At 41.8% G+C, this 24,028-nt stretch overlaps 1 protein-coding gene across 2 annotated transcripts in view; it reads left to right on the forward strand.

Moving 5' to 3' along the window:
• Positions 1 to 24,028, forward strand: part of spon1b (spondin 1b) — a 113,284-nt gene that overhangs the window by 21,947 nt on the left and 67,309 nt on the right. For both annotated transcript variants that reach the window (XM_072663909.1, XM_072663910.1), the window contains exons 4-6: positions 3,204 to 3,277; positions 4,936 to 5,052; positions 9,045 to 9,193. In XM_072663909.1, the coding sequence (XP_072520010.1) occupies positions 3,204 to 3,277; positions 4,936 to 5,052; positions 9,045 to 9,193 (340 nt within the window). The remainder of the gene's footprint in view (positions 1 to 3,203; positions 3,278 to 4,935; positions 5,053 to 9,044; positions 9,194 to 24,028) is intronic.

Genomic DNA, 24,028 nt, shown 5'->3' on the forward strand with positions numbered 1-24,028 from the left:
AAATCAGGACCGGGTACATGTTAAATCCTTCAGTTAAAGAAGTTTCATCAGTCTCATCAGCATCAGTGAGCCATGATCAGCATGCATATTCCAAAATGTAGACTGCTGATTGGCTGCGTAATTGTCATTCCACATGCATGATATAAACATCAGAGCTTCTTGATTAGCCTGTAATCCTATAATCCCAGGCAGTAAATACACCCCCATCCACCTCACACTCAATGTTTAGTTAAGGCACAGTCACTTTCAGTTGGCAGTGCCTCTTGTGGCAAATATTATATATGAAATATTATTATAATATATTAGAATTGTGACTATTTTTAATGGATATAGTAAAATAATATGTAAATAAAATGTTATTATTAGAAGGTGAACAAGACTTGAGTGGTTGGTGTGGCGCAAAAGATAACACCACTACCTGCCACTGAGCTACCACACTATGTGGGAGACTGGGGTTTGATTCCCAGTCTGGGTGACTGTGCTGCGCTACACCAATAAGAGTCCTTGGGCAAGACTCCTAACACTATGTTGGCCCACCTCTGTAATATGAGTAACCTTGTAGGTCACTCTGGACAAGAGTGTCAGCCAAATGCCATAAATGTAAATGTATACTGTAATACATTTTTTTAATTATTAATTAAGTGACAGAGACACCCACCCGAAAGTTGAAGAGTCAAATCATCAGTTGGAGACCCGTCAGTCAACTGACATTCTTCAGTCAATGTCTTTTTTTTTTTTTTTTACGAAAATGATTAATAATGGGAATCCCACATAAATATGTTCATATTCTAGCAGGGCTGCTATTCTGGTGTGCTTGCTTAAAGAAAGTCTGAGTGACAGCATGCGCTGGTAGTTCACTGTTGAGTCAGGCTGAAGCTGAGGAAGCGGAGGTGGAGGCGGAGGCAGAGGCAGAGGGGGTGGTAAGTTAAGCTAGCAGTAACCAATTGTTCAGAGAAGGTCTGAAGTATGGAGGCATTGGTGAACTTTTGGAGGAGAATCCTAACAAACTCACTCGCCATTGAACAACATCCACCACGCAAACCACTGAAACGGGTAAGCTGCTTTAGGCGGCCTCTCTCCGGTGATCTGGGCAGATTTACTGTCGGCTAATTCAGAATGTAGGTTCTGTTGGACCCATCAGAACACACAGATGTAGAACCACACATCTGTCTTTTGATTTCTATAGGAAAGAAGCATAGTCTGTCCTTTTAGACCAGTAAGAAAAAGATTGAAAAAGATAAAAAGTTAGAAATATTTCATCTGTTTCATCTGATTATTTATTAGATCACATGTAAGATTTATTTATATGTAATGAAGGATACAGTCACCCAGTAAGCCTATAGAAAACCAGAGTTGATTATTTCAGTATTGGCATGCTGCAAATATCTGTAATTTCCGCAGTTTCTACCACAGTTTTCTGTTGGAGAAGTGATTTCTTTATGTTCATGATGTTTTAATTGAAATAAATTAATAAAATATGCTATAATAGCTCATTTTAAACTTAAATACATGCTTCTCTCTGTCTCAGTATATCACAAATCCATATGACAGCCTGGGATTATATTAGGATTCAAGGGAGATTTTATTACCATTCGCATCACATGTGGAACATGGGGTGGAACGAAATTTGGAATTTCAAGGTCCCAGTTAGACCCAAAGAGCAATTATTAAATAAATAAAATAAAATAAAATAAGTTAAATAAATAAAACGATAAATATATATTAATAAATAATAATACATAAATAAATATTATTATATTATATGTCTGTATTGAAAATAGTCTACAATATTTCCTCATCAAAATCTAAAATAAAAAAAAAATAAAATAAAATAAAAATATGCTCCAACATGGAACAAAACCATGTACATATTGTAAAGACAAGTTTTGAATTAAATTTTTCAGATTTATATATATGTATATATATATATATATATATATATATATATGATGAATGGGCCAATAGAAATGCTCCAAAAACACCTGTAATAAGAAATTTAACTTCTATTATAAGTTAAGAAGTTTTTTTTTTTTTTGTGGGACAGCGACAATATGATTTGGTTCCTTTACCTATAAAGAACTTTGAACATACAGTATGCTGTTTTCCTATCAGTGATGCTTTAATGCATTGTTCACACTCTTCACCCTGCACTTACGACTGGAACTCACTCCCATCCAGTGCCTTTAGTAAATAATGTAAACATTCAGATTCTACCAACCCTGTACGTTTAACTGCTTTAACCAGTGCAGTATTGTAAATAGAGAGTGTGTATAGTGTGTGTATATGAATAGTAGAGCTGGGCAATATGACAATATTTTATCGTATCGTGATAAAATTTGTTATGGTGATAACAGTAAGCTTTTCTAATCATATGGAGGAGACTGTGAGACTGAGAGTGCTTATTAAACATTTACTGATCAGCTGCAGGTTTCATTACTAACAGTGTAATTAGACTGGGTTAATTAGATGAAGAGCAGCAGATGTTGAGTATAAATCACTGTATTCAGTACAGGACAGAACCTGAATAGTAGTTTATAAGAATCTGTGGATACTGATGTATTTAGTCTGTGTTTACATGTATTATGATAAATATTGTGTATCGCAAAAAAATCTTTAAATATCATGATATAGTATTTTTACCATATCGCCCAGCCCTAATGTATGGTATAAGTTGTAAGTTGCAAGTTTTTCACTCACCTGTACACCTGTGTAATGTGATGTGACAATAAACATGAGTTAATACATTAGATAAATATGATGGTTTTTCTAAATCCCCAAATAAATATAATAAAAAACATAGAATCCATAGAAAAACACTGCAAGAGGACCTTCAGCAATAAATCTACTGTAAACAGCGTCTTCTAGTAGATAGAGCTAAAGGATGTTGATAGGCTCTGATCCGAGCAATAGCAGATATGACCTAGAGACACAGAGTCAGCTTTATGGATTTTGAGGTACAGTTTGTAAACACGTAAGTGTCAGATATCACAGTTAGCATTCCCTAACCCAGGCTGTATGGTGTGGTGCATCTGTGAGAGCTTGTAAAGGAGCAAAATGAACCCGAGAAGACTGCTCTCACTTCTCCAGCTGACAGCAGTGCGTCTCTGAACGCGACGGAGGAGCTGTCCCCGATTAGAGCGGACCGAGCAGTAAACAGTAAAGCTGCGGATGCACGGTGTGTAACCTTTCTGTCTTCACCGCAGGGCGAGTATCGTACAGAGGAAGATCATTTACTTCCAGGATGAAGGCTCTCTCACTTGGAGACTGTGCGAGAAAGGTAATTGCAAAATTGTTTCACAGCTATGCAATTAGAGCCGTATCATTGCGTTGTTTGTCCAATTTGCTCCGTGTAATTTGCTTGGGAAACTGTCCTGTACTTTCTTTCCCTTCTTTCCTGTTCTGTTTTGCTCCTCTGCTCGTACTAAAGAGCGTAATTAAGCTGTTGTGTTTTATTATAGCTTTTTAGAGGTTCTCACTGTGTTTGTGTTCCTGTGTGTGGAGCCTGTGTGCTTGTGTCTGTATTAACACACGTGTGCATCATATGCTGCCATATCAAATATATACGTACAGTGCTGAATAAAAAGCTGCGGATCTGGATTAGCTCAGTAAATCACTGATATTTGAATAAACACTAATAATAACACTCCTACAGAAGGTGGTGGAGGTTCTCCATCACTGTGTTCATCATTAGAACATCTCCAAAGTTCTCCTCTCTCATGGAGTCTAGTATTATTTAGAGTTCTCCTCAGATCAACACCTGGTTTGGTGGTAAATCAGGGCTTAATGATGGTAAATCAGGTGAACTGCTGCTGCTGCTGCTGCTGCTGATGGAGTTGAACACATCCTCCACGCTGTGCTGGCTGGACTGGGGGGCTTCCAGGAGAAACCTGGAGGAACCGAGCTCTGTTCTTTAGACTAGCTCACCGACAAGATCTCACTACTTTCTTTCTTCAGAATGAGAAGCTCTCGTTTTTACTGGATTTATGTTCACCTGTTTTATCTGAGAGAAAAGCTCTTAACTAAGCTTTGCCTAAAACTTCTTCACTCACTGTCCATTATATCAGCTCCACTGACCACGTAGGAACAGTGTGTAGTTCTATAATTCAAGACAGTAGTAGTCACAGGACTGACCACCACAGAGCAGGTAGTAGTATTTGGGTGGTGGGTCATTCTCAGCACTGCAGTGAGACTGACTGACATGCTGGGGAGGAGTGTGTTAGTGTGTGTGTGTGTGTGTGTGTTGTGCTGGTGGAACGAGTGGATCAGATACGGCAGTGTCCACTCACTGTCCACTCTATTAGACACTCCTACCTAGTTGGTCCAGCTTGTAGATGTACAGACTGTCAGAGAGAGAAGCTCATCTGTTGCTGCCTACAGGATGCTGCCCACAGGACGCTGCCCACAGAATGCTGTTGGCTGAACATTTCTGGTTGGTGGACTATCCTCAGTCCAGCAGCACTGCTGTGTCTGATCCACTTGTACCAGCAGCGCAACACACACTACTAACACACTCGCCACCACTGTGTCAGTCAGTGTCACTGCAGTGCTGAGTATGACCCACCACCCTAATACTACTACCTGCTCTGTGGTGGTCAGTCCTGTGGGGTCCTGAGCATTGAAATGAGCCCAAAATTGCTTGAACTCATATTAACCCTATTAAAGCACATCTCTCGCTGTCAGGGTTGATCAGTAACAGAATACATGCTGCCTTTATTGTTGGATGCGCTCTGATAGTATCGTATCAGTGAAAGCTTATTGCTGATTGTTTGTTTGTTATTTTTTTTTGCTTCAACCTTACCATTGCGGAATGACCTCGCTAAATACGGCATCATTGAAGAATGTGTGTGGGCAGGTGAAGATGAATTTGTGCTGCCGTGTTTGTGAGTGTGTGATGTGAGCCCTCATACACACTAATCCTGTGTGCTTGCGTTCCAGACCCTCTCAGAGCTACAGAGAAGCCCCGGCAGGACTGCTGCGCTTGTGGAACAGCCAAGTACCGGGTCACCTTCTACGGGAACTGGTCAGAGAAAGTGCATCCCAAAGACTACCCCAGTGAGTAACAGTAACTTGTCAGAGACTTGACGTCATTCTTTTAAATCCCAGACCTCCCAGAGTGTTGCAGAGTCATTAGTGTTCCAGGAATAAATGATAAATAAAAACGCTGCGCTTAGACTGCCCTGTCACATGTTTGGGTACACCAGCTTAATAACAACTTTTTACGTGTTAATCTAATCTTGTAAATCTTGTATCTAACCTAGTCTAAGCAACAAAAAAAAAAAATGATGGGGCCTATAAAGGTATTGATTGGCACTGCTGGTTGAAAAGGCCAGCAAGGCTTACTTTAGTGCCCTATGGTTCAATGCACTGTAAAACCTAACTGACTACAGAGCGGCTTTTGAGTTAGCTCAACTTAGTTTAATCAAAAGGTCTCCTAACTCACAGTTTGGTCAGCGATCTAAATTGAATTGAGCCTCAAAAACGTACTCAGTAAATTAGTAAATGATCTGAAGCTGAAACTGCGGCTCCGCCCCCTCAGTCCGTTTACTGTTTATTCCCATCGGCAGATCCCATCGCCCCTTATCACATGACGTCCCAGACTAAAAGACTATTAACAACGGAGCACTAAGCCCTTGCTGGGATTTGAACTTATGACCTCCTCATACTTAATGAACAGCAGTTAGACTGTAGGGCCGGTCTAGAGCTGTGAAATTACATCACATAAAAACACAGCTCTGAGTAAATTTACCTTCCCCTTATTTCTTGGACATCGAAATGAGGATGGCGTCACAGCTCTAGAGTGGCACAACTATCTAAGGCTCCATCCACACAAATCCAGAGATTTCCCACCCTCTGTTTTTAAAAATATTTACAAGATGAAAAACACTTGCATTAGCATGCTAGCGCTGTGTGGGGTGACAGGATCTCATATATAGAGACATCAAAACAACATGAAGAAGAAAGAAGAAAACACAGAGGCTTAATCTCCAGTTACACACTTATCCCTATGCTAGTGCCGGGTGATATGACCTCCAAACAGTTTCACGATTAACTAAACATTTGACCTCATTATTAACTGCTCGAATTGCTCAGTTGGCTCAGTATTCGAGTTCTACTCCATGATGCTTCCATGGTCCAGACTGAACGGGGCGAGAAGTCACATGATTAAACATGTAGTAGTATGTTTTAAAGGGGACAGTACATTAACACACACACAGTGGGGAAAGTATTAACAGAATTTGCCAGATGTAAAAATGTAATAATTTACATGGGCAAGTTTAGGACCTTATTGGAACCTTAGTGCTATCTGCATGTGGACGCTGTAGTTTTATAACTGATGCAGTTCACCATATAGGGAGGAAGGAGGTATTTGAGACATTTCCAGAATTTGAAGAGGTATTTGAGGTATTTGAGGTATTAATATGCATACATTATGACATCAGGGGTTTCATAAAGCTCAGTTTTCCACACAACAACACTGAAAACAGGGTTTTCAGATAGCTCCACCTTAAAGACTGTTCCAAAGGCTCCATTCACAGTCCACATGACAACAGGGAAAACAGAGTCTTCACATATCTCCACCTTGGAGAGCGTTTTCAGAATTCTGTGGTTTCAGTAACTAAAAATCCAGCATTTACATGTGGGCGGGACGCCAAAACCCAAAAATACCACTGGATACACGTGGACAGGGCTTAACTGCCCACTTGTGGAGTTTGAATCCCATAAACACCACTGGCCTCATCCATGATCAGGAGTCTAAAGAGCACTGGGCAGTTGATGTGGCGCTACAGATAACTCCACTACCTGCTAGTGAGGTACCACACCATGTGGGAGACTTTGGTTCAATTCCAGTTCTGGGTAACTATGCTGTGTTACACCAATAAGAGTCCTTGGGCAAGACTCCTAACACTACGTTGGCCCACCTTGGTAATACAAATAACCTTGTGAGTTGCTCTGGATAAGAGCGTCAGCTAAATGCCATAAAATGTAAAGAAACAGACCCCTCTTCCCATGTGATAGGGGGCGCTCTAACCTGCAGATGGGAATAAATGGTTAACAGATTGACGGGGAGCAGCCACAGACTAAACATCGTTCCCAGTATTTAACCAGTTTAATTAGCTGCAGCTCCTTTACTGATGCTTTTAAGGCTCGGGTGAGAATGCACTGCTGACCAAACTGAGATGTGAGTTAGGAGAACGTCGGACTGAGCTAAGCTAAGCTAACTCAAAGCTCTGTAATCAGTTACTGATTTAAAAAAATACAGTGTGGTTGAAGTATGAGATGATATTTAATCAGTTTATTTGGATTATTATTATTATTTGACTGCATCATCACACAAGCAACAACGTTACACACAGTAGATGTGTGTGTGTGTGTGTGTGTAAAAGAGACAGGAAGAGACTTGTCTCCCCCTATGACTCTCCCTGTCAGTTTGAGTGTCTGTGGGAGACAGGCTTCATTACCCGTGTGCGTGTCTGAAAGCATACAGTCAGTTATTTACTGAAGACAGGACAACAGCAGGAGCCCTAATCATTTACCAAACAGGAGAGAGTAGAGAGATCCTGTCAGCGAGAGCAGGGCAGCCACTGCGAGGCCACCTACCAGGCTTTCGGAAACAGACATTGAAGAATCCTCTTTCTCATCGGGCTGGAGGGAGAGGAAATAAACACACAGGAGGACTGTTAGTCTGTCGGATTAGTTGGGAGCCTTGTAATTGCGTTTTTAGTAACTTCAAACCATTTTGTGTCTTCTAATGTTCTGGGCAGGCCGATTCAGCATTAGTATTCAGTGGCCGTCAGTAAATCCTAATGGAATTTGTAGCAGTTGTCTTAGTGTCCGTCAGGCAATTGAAGCTGTTGGTTTATACTATTTGAAAATACTCAAATCAGTTTTAAAGCAGCATCATGCAGCAGTTTTCACCTTAAAACAGCAGCTTCAGAATCACATTGATGCTCCACTCACCATAACAGGGAGAATGGCGTCTCCGTCCTTGCCACTCCAGGCACTATGGAGCTTTGGTAGAGCTGCACAACTAGACCCTCTCTCCAGGACTGCAGTGTAACGCTGCGTAACCCGAGTCATATTCGTGTAAAATCCTGTAGTATTACTCTACCGCCTCAGTCCACATGCATCTCTACCTTCAGATGCTGCTTCAGGATCTCTCAGCTTGTCCAGAAATGCATGTGTACTGGTGTCAATAAGGGGATGTTCACAGCACAGTTCATTTTTTTTTACGCTCAAGAGGAAACGCGACCTGTAGCAACGAAGAAGAGCCTACAGGGGCCTCCTGTCTGAGTCGACTCACAACAGAGAGTCGACTCGTCAAATCCAACATAACTGTAACAAAGCAAAAACTATGAAACCTAAAATGTAATTGTATTATCTTAATCTACACCTATGAATAATTTTAACCCAAATTTAGGCTACATCTTAATCTACACCTAATCTTAAGCCTAATTCTAACCCCTTATTCTAACCTTAACTACACCAAAACAAGGACCCCTTAATCTTTCTCCAGTCATTTTGGTCCATTCATCTTTTCAAATATCCACAATTTTTTGGAGATTTTCTCTCACACGACTCACCAATGCTATTTTATCAAGTCTTCTTCTTGCACACAGTTTGTATTTATGGTAGTGGTGTAAATGTGACTTACACTCCCCACCTATAGGGGCGCCCAGGAGCAAAAAATGTCATTTCTCACTTCTTCAATACTTTTGGTAAAGATGTGTTTCATTTAGAGTAAGTTTCTCACTTGTAAATACGACCTTACTGGCTGATCGAATGTAATTTACAATTGTTAAAAGAGTAATGTCCCAGTTTAAACAGCATAGGAATCTTGAAGAGAGGAGTGGAGCCTCTCTTTAAATAAATGGGCCAAAAAACTGTCAGTTTTGTTATTTATTTAGATACTCTCATGTGTTTTTTTCTTCTTTTGTAAGGTTACGGGTTAGAAGATTGAAGGTTTTCTGCTGACAGTGATGACCCGAAACCTTTCCAGTCTCTGTCTCACCACTTTGCTGACCGCTGTGCTTTTTTCCCCAAAGGGCGTGCAAATCACTGGTCAGCTCTGATCGGAGCCTCTCACTCCAGGAACTACGTGCTGTGGGAATATGGGGGATATGCCAGCGAGGGAGTCCGCCAAGTGGCTGAACTCGGCTCTCCCGTTAAGATGGAGGAAGAGATACGGCAAAAGGTAGGCCCCCAATGTCCCGCTATGTGGCATCTTGGCTAGAGGTGCAGGAAAAAGGAGGACAGTAGGAATCACATAGGAATGAATGGGGTACAAAAAGTGAACCCACCTAGCAACCACCTAGTAACACCGTAGCAACCACCTTGAAACCACTTAGCATCACTATAGCAGCCTCCTGCATACCACAGCAACCACCTAGCAACACCATAGCAATACTGCCTCCTGTCCATATGCTTCTTTCACTTCAGATGCTGCATCTGCATTTTTCAGCCTGTCAACAAATGCATGTGTACAGCTGTCCATGAAACGTATTGCACAGTTTTTATTTCATGGTATTGATGTAAAGGTGAATTACAACACCACAGCAACAACAAAGCAACCACCTAGTGAAAAAAAATACCCTAGTTACCACATAGCAACAGCCTAGCAACTGCCTAGAAGTGCATAAACACTGCACTTTCGCCCCTAAGGCAAAATGTTTGGGCACTCCTGCCTTAAAGGGTAGTCCACAGACCCATGATCAGTGTCTTGTGTAAAGCCCACTATACACTGTTAAAAGTATAAGATCCCTCATGAACATTTGGAGGTTCTTCAGTTTTAAAGGTTCTTCAGCTGTGGAAGAGCCTCCTAATGTGCTTTAAGGAACTTTCAATGAACCTCTTTCTTCTAAGAACCGTTCTTGAAGGTTCCTCAAAGCTCCTTAAAAGGTGTCTACACAGTGTCAAAGGATCTTATACTTTCAACAGTGTATGGACCCATATTGGGACACCTGGTCATCCTGCTTTTGTTGGAGTCACTACTGTCTCTACTGTCCAGGGAAGAAGGCTTTCTTCTAGATTTTGGAGGAGGATTGCTGTGAGGATTGCATTGTTATTTTATCAAGTCTTCTTCATACACATAGTTTGTATTTATGGTAGTGGTGTAAATGTGACTTACACTCCCCACCTGTAGGGGTGCCAATTCTCACACAATGCTCCTTTTTTAGTGTGTATTCATTCTTTTGTAAGCTTATGCATTGGGAGATTTAAGGTTTTCTGCTGACAGTGATGACCCGAAACCTTTCCAGTATCTGTCTCACTGCTGTGAGAATTTGATTGCATTCACAGATAACAGCGTTCATTAGGTCAGGATGTTTTATGATCACCACCCCACCTCATCATTGCCAACTCATTCTAAAAGTATTGGATGGAGCACCAACCATCAATCCAGAGAACACAGTTCTTCCACTGCTCCACAGCTCAATGCTGGGGGGCTTTATACCCCTCTAGCCCACGCCTGGCATTAGGCAGCATGGTGCCAATAGGTTCATTTTTATCTAGTCCAGAAAGTCCTAATCTCTTGGCAATACGTCACTACAGGGACTAGACCATTCCACAAACATTTGGACATTTAGTGTATGTAGTAATGAGAGTGAGATGTGAGGATTTAAGTGGTCACTTAAGTTGGTATAATAAAAAATTGGCGTCCCGGGATGTCTGTGCTCGGATCTCATCAGCCACCTCATTAGCATTCTCACTGTTATTATCCTGTCAAAGTTACTTTGGTCAGCCCTTCGATTCTTGATGTTCTCCACAAACCCATAGACCTCGGAAATAGTGTGTCAAAGGTGGATCAGTTAAGAGGGAGGGGGCTTTTGCTTTGCATCTTAATTAGTCCTATTAGTCGGTAGGGTCCAATCTTCTCAGAGCTTTAATTTCATGTTAATTTCCTCCCAACTGAAAGGCGATGCCAGCAGTCGCCTGGCTGACTGAGGGAGATGAGATTCAGAAGGTCAGCGGGCATCTGCGACGGCCGCTCTGCCGGGCCGGTGTGCGAAAGCTAGTGTGGCGTTAATACGGCGACAAGGGAGAAAATTTTAAAGGTCACGCAGAAAAGGTTCATCCCCTACATGTTCCCATTTGTCTTTTAACACAATGCGACGCGTGGGTGGACTGCCAATGCCAATCTCCACACATCTCAGACTGATGACAGACAAGGCTTTTCAGCTTCGCCCACGTGACCACGCATATGATGGACGTCCGTCTGTGGTGTCTGGTCCGGCGGCAAGCATCCGTTCCATCAGGGCTCATCTTTCGGTTTCATTTGGCTCCTGCTCTGATGTTTATTAAGCAATTCTCCGCCTGGACAAGAAAGAATTAATGAATTAATATATCAGCCATTACAGTTTGAAAATGAGATTTTTTCAGCCCCACCTCCCGGGCTGATAAGGACAGATTGCCTCTCGTGTGATTAGGTTATCAGATGATTTCGTATTTAACCTTCTGCTCTGGTTTCGGTTCGGTAGGTGTTTGATTTGTGCGTTTTGGGCCAACAGGTGTTGGTTTCGCTCTCAATCATCTTCATCGATCCACTCCCTCACTCCCCCTTTGTGTGCCGGTGGTGTCATTCATCAGCTTGTCATATCTTCTTTTTCTGTGTGCTGTCGTCCGTCTGTCCGTCCGCCCGTCCGCCCGTCATACACTCTATCAAGGTTGCATTTGATTTTTTTTTCTTTTTCCGCCCTGTCTTCTCCATTTGTCATGCGACTATTTCTGTGTTGGGTGCCTGGGGGGGCTTTTTCCACTCGCTTGGATTCAGTATGGATGCTGTTGGTTGGTTTCCTTTGACACAGCCATTTGTCTTTGTGGCTGTGAATACAGCTCTGATGAATAATAGATCCAAACAATCAAAAACAAACAGCTGTTTTTTATGATATTGGTTGGCATAACTGCTCTTTGTCTTTGAAGGGCAACGATCACTTGAACAAGTCTGACAGTCCAATAAATATTACGTGCTGCTCTGTAAGACTTCTGACTGTGTGTCATTGAGCCGGAAAGGCTCTATAGTGCCAGATTTCGGACGTCAGACTAAACGGCTTCAGGTCTCGGGAAAAACACATCAACCACAAAATCATGTCCCAGCGTTCATACATCAGACTAAATCAAGAATTAGCTGTAATATCAGCAGTAAGAGTCATATGTGTGGAAGGGCATCAGCTATTGCTTCTGGACAGATCAGCAGTGATGTTCCTGGAACATCGGCAGAGATAATAACAATAATAAGCAAGAGCAATGCATGCCATCAGCAGCTGGAGCCAGAGGGAGCACAATTGAGTATAGATGGCTCTTTCTCTTTCCCCACATCACTCAGGTGCGGTTCTAGCCAGCACGGGCGTCTGCTAGCCGATGCATTAGGGCTGGGTACCTGGTACTCTCCCAGAACGTGTTGGTTGCCTGGTGATGTTGTATTGGCAGCAGTTTGAAAAGAGGCTGGCTCCCAATGTCGGCAGCTTTACATGTGAAATGGGAGTTGTGAGTTGGCTAAGATCTAAAATCGGAGAGGAAAAATAGCAATGCTTCTGATTCCGCTCACTCTGAAGTGGATGTAATGATGTCATCATTGTCTAAACCAAGCAAAGCACTCATAATAATCCAGATAATTGTCATTACATTAAAGATAATATTCCCTGACACAATACGCCTACTATGCCGGCAGATTTAGTGTGCTATTACGCTGAGACAAAGTGCTGGGCTGCTCCTGATTAGCCGGGCTTATCTTGGTTCTTCTGCCTTTGATGGAATTCACCTTAAAGAGGAGTTAGGAATTATCTCAAATTGAATTTGTGTTACGGCATGCTCAGATGAGCCCCAAATATAACAGTCCTAAATTGGGAGCACAATTTTTTTGGGCAGCGTCTTATTTATTTTGTCGTAAGTGTGTAACAGAAGAATACTGTGGTCAGGGAGCGCAGCACAGCCAGGAAGCCGGAGGACGTGATCGCATGTCTCCGTCTTCATCCTGGTGAGGAGACGGGGAAGCTATCACAGACCTGCACTTTTATGACCACCCTTATCTCATTTATTTATTTATTTATTTATTTGTATGATGAGGACTGCATGCAAATGGCTTCTTCAGTGACAAGGGATTTGATTGCTTAGGTGAATTTTAACCTTGAACTTATTACCTGTGGCTGGTTGCATTGAGACCTGCTTGGCAGTCAGAGAGAAGCTCGCATCGGCGTTATAAAATATTTCAGTGGCTTTCCGAGGGAGATGACATGACTGCTGATCGGTAAAGGAAACTGACCTTGACGTGCGTGTGATTTGTGCTCATGTAGGCGTGCAAATCAAAAGCGTGATTCCGAGTTTCTTTTTTAACCCTTGGAAGTCTCGTCAGTTGTCACCAGCAGCTAAAACACCATGCTGTATTTTTTACTGGTTACTGGGACGGCCTTTGAATTGGATTTTGTTCATGCAAAAAAAAAAAAACATTAGGGCCGTCAAACGATTTGAAATGAACAGAATTTCATTTAGTTAATCACGTTGTTTTTATATCTGTGTAAATGTAATAGAAAATAAGGATTTTTGAGAGAAATGTTATAATTAAATAGTGAACAAACTTGTCATGCGCAGTCAAGTCTCATCATGAACTAAGGTTGACTCGCAGGTCAGATAGAATTTGTGTTAACAGCACTGTTGTTTTTTTCACATTAAATTGAGATCACGTTTTTATTATTAGTTTTTTATTATTATTTTATTATTTGTATGCATTATTATTATTTTTATAATTATATTTTTTGTAAAAAAAAAAAACATACAAAATAGAATGAATAAAATATGATTTTTAATGTAATTAATTCTACATATATTGTTTTTTTTTTGCTTAAAAAAGTGGTTATTTAGTGTTTTGTTAATAGTTATTTTGTCTTAATTTTGTATGATTTACATATAAGCTGTAAAAAATATAACCTAATATTACAGAACACTTTATGTGATTACATATATAATTATGTAATTACTACCCTGCTGAAAAGTGCATCTCCTAGATGGTCTAAGCTGTTTTTTGAAAAAAAAACACATCCTATACTGGTAAAGGTGTATGTATATATACACACACACTATGTACAGCAAGAGCACACACACAGCATGGTGGACAGCCAACTCCAGCACCCAGGGAGCAGAGAGGATGAAGGGTCTTGGTCAAGGGCCCAACAGTGGCAGCTTGCCGAGCCCGGGTATCGAACCCACAACCCTGTCATCAATAGCCTGGAGCTCTAACTACTGAGCCACCTCACCTCACCAGCTCTTGACCAGCATAATGTATATTACATTTACGTTTGGACATGCTTGGTGACGCTGGTCGTCCAGTTTAGTCGTGCTGGTCATGCTGGACTAGTTTGGTGATGCTGGTCATGCCTTTTAACTAGCTTGGTCTTACAGCTCATGCTGGTCAACCAGCTTGATCATGCTGGTCATACTGATCAACCAGGTTGGTAAAGCTGGTCATGCTGGTCGGCCGGCTTAGTTATGTTGGTCATAATGTTCGGTCAGCTTGGTCATGCTGGGCAGCTTGAGCTGGGTAGGTTGTTTTTTTTTTTTGTTTTTAGCAGGGTAGAAATGCAACCCTGTTGTATTATTGTGTAGTGGAAAGCAGGTTATATTGTGGCTAGTGCATTAGCTTGGGGCTAACATATATATTTAGATTGGGACACTATAAAGCTTTTTATACTGTATTTTATAATGATGAATGTTTCTCAGGTGTGTTGAAAAAGGAATCAGGCAATTAAGGCACCGTGAATCAAATTATGATGAATTTAGTGAATCCTTACACCCCCCCCATAATTACATTTAGACAGTTTAACCAAAGGAAAGTAATGGCTCTCCACTTCTAATGATCAATCAGCCGAAAAACAAGAGCCAACATTTGTTTTGTAGACGCTCCGGGCACCGTTATTATTCTCATTACCGTCTCATCTGGGTTACGGTATGTGTTCCACGGTCCATCGCGAAAGCAGTGTGAGGTAAATAGGTAGGATGGGAGGTAAATAGCTGGTGCGGAAAGCCTTGGCTGAAGAGGAGGCCTTGGTTGATGTATTGTACAGCGCTCGGATGTGCGCCACTGTGAGGTCTCCATTCCAGTAACAGTATGAGAGCACTCTGTTTATGTGTGAGTGATCTACGCCGCTGGAATTTCAAGAAGACAGATATCCCTCACTGTGTACAGCTGAAGGTTGTCCCGCTTGTGTCCCGAATCGAGCTTGGAGAACGGAGAGACATTATGGAATCATTTACAGCTTGCCTCGGTGCATTTCTGCTCCGGGCCTTTAGGTTATGAGACCAGACACCAGAAGGCCGGTCGCTTGGTATCCTAAAGTATCCTGAAGTTACTGAAGCTCACTTCACTAAGCATCTGTCTGACGGCTCACCTGTAAAACCTCTTCCAACAAACGAACGCATGCTGTTTTTCACTGTCTGTGTCTCTGTGATCTCTTTCAGGGACACTCGGATGAACACGAGGCAGCATTTCTAATGTTCTAGCGATAATGTATGGCTCGGTTTTGGCAGATTTGAGTCTTCAAAGAAAGCATTTGATGTATCGATCAGGTGTAGCTTTGTTAATTAGCGCTGTTTTCTCTCTCTCTGCGTCGCATATTTTCTGTCTCAAAGCAGACTCGCGTCTCATTTGCATCCTTTTGAAAGTATTAATGACAGAAATTTGGATCTGCGCTGTGAACACGACGTGCTAGACGGAGATAAGCTTTTTCGGGAGGCCGAAAATAAATTCCCCAGCCGCTGTAAAAAAAGACATGGCTGTTCTCCGCAATAACAATTCAAATAACCTACATTCTCTTCATAAAGATCAATGCAGGGTGTCGGATTCGTCCGTGTGGAATCCCCCCTGAAATAACCAGCGCTACACGACCCCCAAAGCTCCCCCACTACCACCATCACCCTGCACTCTGCATTCAGCCCTATACTCTTGGCCCATCCATCTCCCATTATAAGACATTTCTCCTCTGGTTAAGACGGGTCAGGCTGATCTAGCGGAGAGGCTGGATGGAGTAAATAAGCTCCTGGGGGGATCAGGCCGAGGCGGGCCTTTCTGCTTCTGGAGCTGTGAACAGAACAGAATGATGGCAGGAGAAATATCCTCTAATGCCTTTTACCCACACTCTTAAGCTGACCGGACCTTTGGACAGCCGCCATCGGATTCCTGCGGGCCGGACGGGCCTCGCCGCGGCTTGACCCATTGTCCAGACTGGCCAGGCCAGGCCGGGCTGGACCAGGCACCGCAGCCTGCAGCGCTGTTTTTGAAAAGTTTGAAAAACGTGTTCCAGCACTTTACTGGAGAACAATTGTCTGGTTTCGGCGGCTGGTATTTTTCGAGGGGCCTGTCAGCTCGGCTTTGGAGGCCGCGTGGAGATGTCCGAGAACGAAAAAACAAGGCTAATGCGTCCCCTGGCTACAATTCCAACAGACGCAACTTTACCAAAGAAGAGAAAGAACAGACGCAGCCCAGCGTGAGGGCCGCTGGACTCCTTTTGTGGGTGAAGATGCTTTTTATTTTTTTAATTTTTTTTTGGAAAACCTCCATGAATTTTTCCACAGGCAATTTTTCTCGCGCTATCACCAAGCTTTCCTGTGATGGCACGCTCTGAAAAAACAAGGAGCTACAAAGGGAAGGGTCCTTTGAGTGATGCCATAGAAGAATCATTTGGTTCCATAAAATGAACCATTTCTGTAAAAGAGAAGATAAGGTTTAAAGAAGTGGTTTAAAGGTTGTTTATCAGTTTTAGGGTTCCTCATACTTCTTCATCTCTTTGACAAACAGGGTTCTTCACAAAACCTAGAACTTCAGACTTTAACTTTAGCTACTTTTGTACATTTTATTATTGCATTGTTTCTTTTCTGTACAGATACATGCGACTGAATTTGACTTGACTTTGGTGCACCTTTGTTTTTAGGAGAGTAGACTGCACCATACACTGTTAATAGTCAGTCAAGTCAAATTTATTTGTATAGGTTTTTATAACTGTTGTTGTCACAAAACAGCTTTACATAATCAGTAATTAGTAAAAGACAGAGACAGAAAAAAAAAGAAATAACGTAAGACATGAAGGATCCAGCCAACGGCGACAGTGGCAATGAGGAAGAAACTATGGGAGGAACCAAGAGTCACAAGGGGGACCCGATCCATCCTCCACTGGTCAAGCACAAGATCCTTGAGGTTCTCCAGTTTGAAACTAGAGAAACCTCCTAAGGTGTTTTGAGAAACCTTCCAAGAACCTTTCCTTCCAAAAAAACTTCTTCTTGAATGTTCCTCAGAGCATCTTAAGAGGTTCCTCCACAGTTGAGAATCTTCTGGAGACTGGAGAACCTTCAATAGTTGCTCAAGTTTCACAGGTGGAATAGTCGGATACCATGATGTGATCACAAACCCCCTTATTATTCACTCACTGGCAGCTCACCTATAAAACCTTTTCCAGCAAACAAACACATGCAGGTTTCCCCCTCTCTCCAGCTCTCTCTCTCACCGCAATTTCTTCTTGAAGATCTAAGGATAACACACGGCTCTGGTTTCTCAGCTTCAGTCTTCAAATATTGACTGTTTTTAATACGTAAAGGCTCATTTAAACTCATGTAAACTCATCAGTTTAACTTTGACGCTTCATACTTTTTTCCATCCACCTTGTGCCACATATCCAACGTCAGGGTTGCAGTAAAGGCCACCACGTCCAGGCTCAGGTCCAGGTGTTTGTGTACCTTTACAAGAGCTGGGTTTTCTGAGAGGCATTCATCAACCTACACGGCCTGAATGTTTATTTGAGCAAGCTTGTATTTGCAGGGCTACCGCAGACTTGTTTGCACCGCAGGCATTGAGCTACAGATTCAGTAGTAAGTCCATGCTGGTTGGGGTGTGTTTGTTTTCAGACATTTTAAGGACAGAAATGTCCTGAACAGTACTGCTCTACAGGAGCATATTTTAATGGGGAAGATTTTCTACATTTTTCTACATATAATCCTTTGTATTTACATAAATAGAGTTTTAAAAAGCCAGCATTAGACTAAATACAAATAAATAAGCAAATAAACAACTCATCGTGATAACTATGAGTATTTCAGGGCCCTATCTTACACCCCACGCAAGGCACGTTGTGATGCTCGTTGCTATCTTGCACCCCGAAACAGTCTATTTTCATGCCTATTTCCGCCTGCGTCATCTAAACACCAGCAGTGCTTGCTTATATATCTACCCCGATGGTCATGGTGGTCTCGAAATGAGGGGTTCAGGTCAATTTCTCCACTGACTGAAAACAGGCTGGGCAGACATTCGTCAACAGTCAGATGTACGTTGCTATCTTGGCAGTGCATTGTCAACACAGGCACGTGCAGCCCGCCGCTCGTACACCCCCGCTTGTTACAAACCCATAGCGCGTGCCAATTAATAGCTATGCAAACCTTCACTTTAACAATAAACAGAATATTAAATTATTTTAGAGGCTGATTGGTTTATCACTGCACCTTACGCCAAAAACACACCCATGATTACTTAAGAGACGCAGTACATGCCTTTTGCACGTGTTTCGAGCCATGCAAGGCGTACTTTTCCTGTCATTACCATAGCAAAGGCACACCGACATGCCCCCTAAATCAAGCTGTGCGGTGCACGGTTGACGGCTCGCCAAAAGATGGCTAAAATAGGGCCCTGAGTGTGTTAGCTTCAACATTCCCAAAGCAAGAAGGTTTTTCCCTTCTGTAATGTCGAGTTGTTTTTTTATGTTCAGAAATTGCATTGTATAACTGTCTACGTGTGTGTGTGTGTGTGTGTGTGTGTTTGTGGGGCACCCTGCACTAGCAGCACTGCCCAAAGGTGCTTAGATGTTGGGCTTCAGTAAGCCCTGGGATTATGGGAGAATCTCAAACATTCATGGTGGACTTTACTCCGATAATATTAACACAGAGCTGCGGATCTCTTTACAGCAGCCTAACCCAGAGAGAGGAACAAGGCCGGCCATGGCTGAGAGCTCTCCCGGGGGCGTGCTGAGAAGAAGCTTCTGTGAAGCTTATTCATGCAGTTAGTAATATGGAAAGAGCCAGAGCCAGAGCAAGCTCCGACAGCAGCCTGGTCATTGTGTTAGTGGACCCAATAATCTTTCTGACAGGTAATTCATTTATTTCTCAAAGGCTTCCTGTACAAATACGAGACCCAAGGTTGCCAGAGCTTAATTGTGCACGACGCTTTCTAGATGCAGAGGTTAGCAGGTCAAACATGGATATGAGAAGTGGTTATTGCAACTACGAAGAATTATCTCCAGTTTGACAGGACCTGGATGTCTTTACTGTGGACCTGCAGCTGATTATTTCAGGGTGATGCTGCAGCTGGTGACCATGTGTCCAGATTAAATATACACAATATGGACAAAAGTATTGGGACACCTGCTCGTTCATTGTTTCTTCTGAAATCAAAAAGAGTTTCTCCTGCTTTTGTTGGAGTGACTGTCTCTAAGGTTTTCTACTAGGTTTTGGAGGAGCATGGCTTCGAGGATTTGATTGCATTACACCTACAAGTGCATTAGTGAGGTCAGGATGTGCCAGGATCTCATTCCAAAAGTATTGGATGGAGCACCAACCCTTATTCCAGAGAACACAGTTCTTCCACTTCTCCACAGCTCAATGCTGAGGGGCTTTATACCCCTCTAGCCCACCTCTGGTGCCAACAGGTTCTTGTTTGTTTATCTGCTCCAGAGAGTCCTATTCTATTGGCAGTACTTCTCTACAGGGACTAGACAAACTGTCTGCTTGTGCATTTGCACATCTGTGTCAGGAATGGGTGCATTCATTAAAAGGGGTGTCCACAAACTTTGGACATATAGTATACATATAGAATAAATGTAGTAGCAGTTGTAGTCTTGAAAAACTAATGTAAGAATTGGTTGTGCCACCTTCAGCAGCTACAACTGCAACTAAGCTCGTCCTGTAACTGGAGATGAGTCTTTCACATTGCTGTGGAGCAATTCCGGGCCACTCTTCATTGCACAATTGCTGTAATTCAGCTACAGTGGAAAGCTTTTAAGCCTGAACTGCTTGTTTAAGGTCCTTCCACAGCATCTCAACAGGGTTGAAGTCAGGACAGCGACTGAGCCTCTCCAAAACTTTCATTTTGTCTCATTTGAGCCATTCAGGGCTGTACTTTCACCGACTTTCAGTGCTTTGAAATGTTGAAATGTCTTGTTGTGCATGAGGTCCAGTTTGTTGACCGATCATTGGACATTCTCGTATTCTAGAAAGTTAGAATTAATGGTCCTGTTAATTAAGAGAAGTTGCTCAGGCCTTGAAACACACCACCCCAATACCATGACACTGCCACCACCATGTTTGACAGCTGGTATAGTGTTCTCATGAGTATCTACACATTGAACAGCCATTGACAACACTGTTGTTTACCAAACTGAATATTATTTCTTTATTTTCCCTGCAGTTTTTGAGCTGCTGGGTGGCTAACGGCTTACTATATGCTTGCATACAGCTTTTTAATAGCAGTACCAGGAGGGTGTGTACCTAGTCTGACGCAGGTGGCAGGTGAGCGCTGCGGTCAGTCTGGTGGGTGGGCAGCTGGTCTGATGTGGGTAGCAGGAGGGAATCATGTTTAACATTTTCAGAGTTCGACTGACGACTCTGGCAGATCTGACTGTCATCTAATTGAAAGGAGAGGGCCAGAAGGTAACACAGACATGGGTGCTCCCTGAAACATCTGGAAACATCTCAGTTTACCACAATTCCCTGTGTCCATGAACTTCTGAATATGCAACCTTTAGATAAAGGATAGATTAATTACCTAAAGCTAAACTCAACAGATGAGTTTTCAGCCTAGACTTGAAGATTGAGACTGTGTCTAAGTCCTGAACATTATCTGGAAGGTTACTCCAGAGTTGAGGAGCTTTATAAGAAAAAGCTCTTCCTTTTGCTGAAGGCTTCTGAATTTTGGGAATTTTGGGAACTAGTAAGAAGCCATAACCTGTGATTTAAGTAATCCTGATGGTTCATAGTAGAAAATGAGATCTCGCAGGTACTCAGGAGCGAGGCCTTGTGGGGCTTTTATGATTTTATGATCAGTACGGAATTGGAACTGGAAGCCAATGCAGTTCCGACATAACTTGGCTGATATGATCAAATTTTCTAGTTTTAGGAAGGACCCTGGCTGCAGCTTTTTAAACGAGTTGAAGTTGCCAGAACATCCTGACCATCGTGCATTACAATAATCTAACCTTGAGGTAATAAAAGCATGTACTCATATTTCTGCATCCTGTAGAGATAAGGCATTTCTTAGCTTACCTCTGTTCTGTAGGTATTAAAAATCTGTCCTAGTCATATTAGCTACGTATATCTTGGTCAAATGATAGATCTGAAAGAGTTATGATGCCAAGCAAGACCTAGACCTGGCCCTATCTTAGCAACCAATTGACCATCTAAAGTAGTTTACTGTAAAAAAAAAAAAAAGTGAAATCAGAACGCGATGGGTTAAGACCTATCTTTTCATGATGAGACTGACTGTAGAACAGCAATAGCATTGGAGAATGTGGACTCATGGAATTGGACTGATGATTTCGGTGGTCGAGCTTTCGCTCCTGGAGGTATTTTGACCATTGGGAGCAGGCAGGGGGCATGTACAGACGCTGGCTTTAAATTTAATTGGAATTTAATGCGTTTCCTGCGTAACCTGGAAATCCACCAACTGTTAGAGTGAAGTGTTGTGTATTGTGTTGTGTAATGTATGTGTGTGTGTGAAGGCGGATAGCAAGACGTGCCAGGATCACTTGTTATTGTTTCCGCGGGGTGATACTACTGAGCACTGTGTCTGTTTAGATTGCGTATGGCGATGATGGGTATCTCCATTTCTCTCAGTGTCACACAGTCCTCTTCAAATCATCTCCACTGACACGCTCTTTCTCCTCTCTTTGCTAAACAAATCCCCGGCATCTACACCCCCCACCCCCTCCCCACCCCAATTCCACCCCCAGCAATCTTCTTCGCCCCCCTCCACCCCCCACTCTTTCTGAGGGCTTCATTTTAGAGAGACATGTTATGGGGTGAGCTTGCTCGCCCGCCTGCCTGTCCGCATCACCATCCTTCACTTTCATCTCTGTTCCTTGTTCATTTCAGGGGAAATTGCAGCAGACCCCCCCCCCCAGCACCCACTAACCCCCACCCCTCCCCCTCGACCCTCCCAACACAAGCCTCCCAACAGTCTGCTGAGGCTGAGAAACGCCGGCGCTCAGCGCCAACATCTGACAACATCTTTCAACGCGGCCTCACATCTCCACCGCTATGAAGCATGCCTTTAGTCGGCGTCTGAAGCGGGCTGAGACGAACACACAGAGATATTGCACACACACATACACACACACACTTTTTAAGGCGTAGTTTAGCAGCGCACATATTGCTGCCAGTCAGGCGTCCCGGTTTGACAGCTTTGAGGAGCGTAACGGCGTGGAGAATTTGTCAGGAACATTTCCTGAGCCTGATCAGGCCGAGCGTTTTAAAGGAGAGATTTTCAAAATTGCTTCATCATCTAATCACTGAGATTCATTGTAGAGGAAATTGCCTATTTCTTTACAGTGGTGATAAATGGAAACAGGGGTCACAGTGTCTACAATACAAATACAGACAGTTTATTTGCCATCCAAACCCATCAGTGAACAAAAGGGGGCACCAATGATGATTTTCTGATGGTCAATTCCAATTCTGACTGCCTTTAAAAATTTGCCTTTAGCTGATTTTAAACTGGCATTTTTAAATAACATGAAATAAAAAAAGATCCAAAAAGATCAAAAGTAAAAGTGAAACAGGTCTGCTAAAAACGGCATAATCGCTACATAAGTGATCAATAAAAAAATACATAATCGATCAATGCCCTGCTCTGATTCCAATTGTGATTTGGGATCTCATAGATTTTTATAACAATACGTTTTTAGTATTGTCACACAAAAATGTCTCACAAAAATATTTGCCATGTTTCACAATTTTATGAATGGGCCAATAGAAATGCTCCAAAATGACTTGAAATTATTATAAAAAATTATATTGAATTCCATTGAAAGTGTTTCCCTTCTCCTGTAAAGTTGCTGTTTTGAAGATATGACTTTTTTGTGACATTGAAATACAATTATTGCAATTATAATATATATATATATATTAAATTTCAAGTCATTTTGGAGCATTTGGAGCATTTCATATATATGTAGATAAGCACATGCAAATTTGTATCAAATATTTAGAGTGCAGAATATGTAAAAAGGCATAAAAATATGTCTTTTGATATCATACAGACTAAATATATAGGGCGTAGGCAGAGTACAGTATGTTGTGTATTAGTAAATAAGTCCAGGGTATGCAGTATGTGCATGGTAAATAAGCAGTAGTGCTGTTATGTACATGGAAAATATAATCAGTACATAAATGCATACAAAATAAAAACAAATGAAATCAGGTATATTGTCACATCACATTAATACAGGTGCATAGCCCCCCATAGTAGTAAAATATAAGATATTTAAACATATATATACAAATTAAGAAATATAGAATATATACTGTACATATTATCTTACACTATTGTACTGTTAATCTAGGTTAATATATATTGTGAGAGATGTTTACATTACTATTTACATATAGGCTGATGTGAATCGTGATGTGAATTTAGATAAGATATAGATTATATAAAAAATAAAAATAAATAAATAAAATCTATAAACATAATACTTTTTCATTTCCACAATACACAACTTACACACATATATCACAGTATTTCTTTTTATTATGTTGGGGCTAAACAGTAAGCACCAGCTTTTTTAAAACACAATTTAAAAGTACTAAATAAAATGACAGAAATTACAGTATTTAATGTTTCAAACATTTTCTTACAAGAAATCCAGTGAAACAGGACTAAATGTGGACCGTATGTATTAAAACATAAGTATTCTTAAAAGAGGGACAGTATCTATGATGTACTGACCAAAGAATTTGTTTATTCAGCTTCTTCAACCTCCGCTAACACGGAATCACTCAGTGCAAGGAA

This window comes from Salminus brasiliensis, chromosome 19 (assembly GCF_030463535.1).
Source record: "Salminus brasiliensis chromosome 19, fSalBra1.hap2, whole genome shotgun sequence".
Taxonomy (NCBI): domain Eukaryota; kingdom Metazoa; phylum Chordata; class Actinopteri; order Characiformes; family Bryconidae; genus Salminus; species Salminus brasiliensis.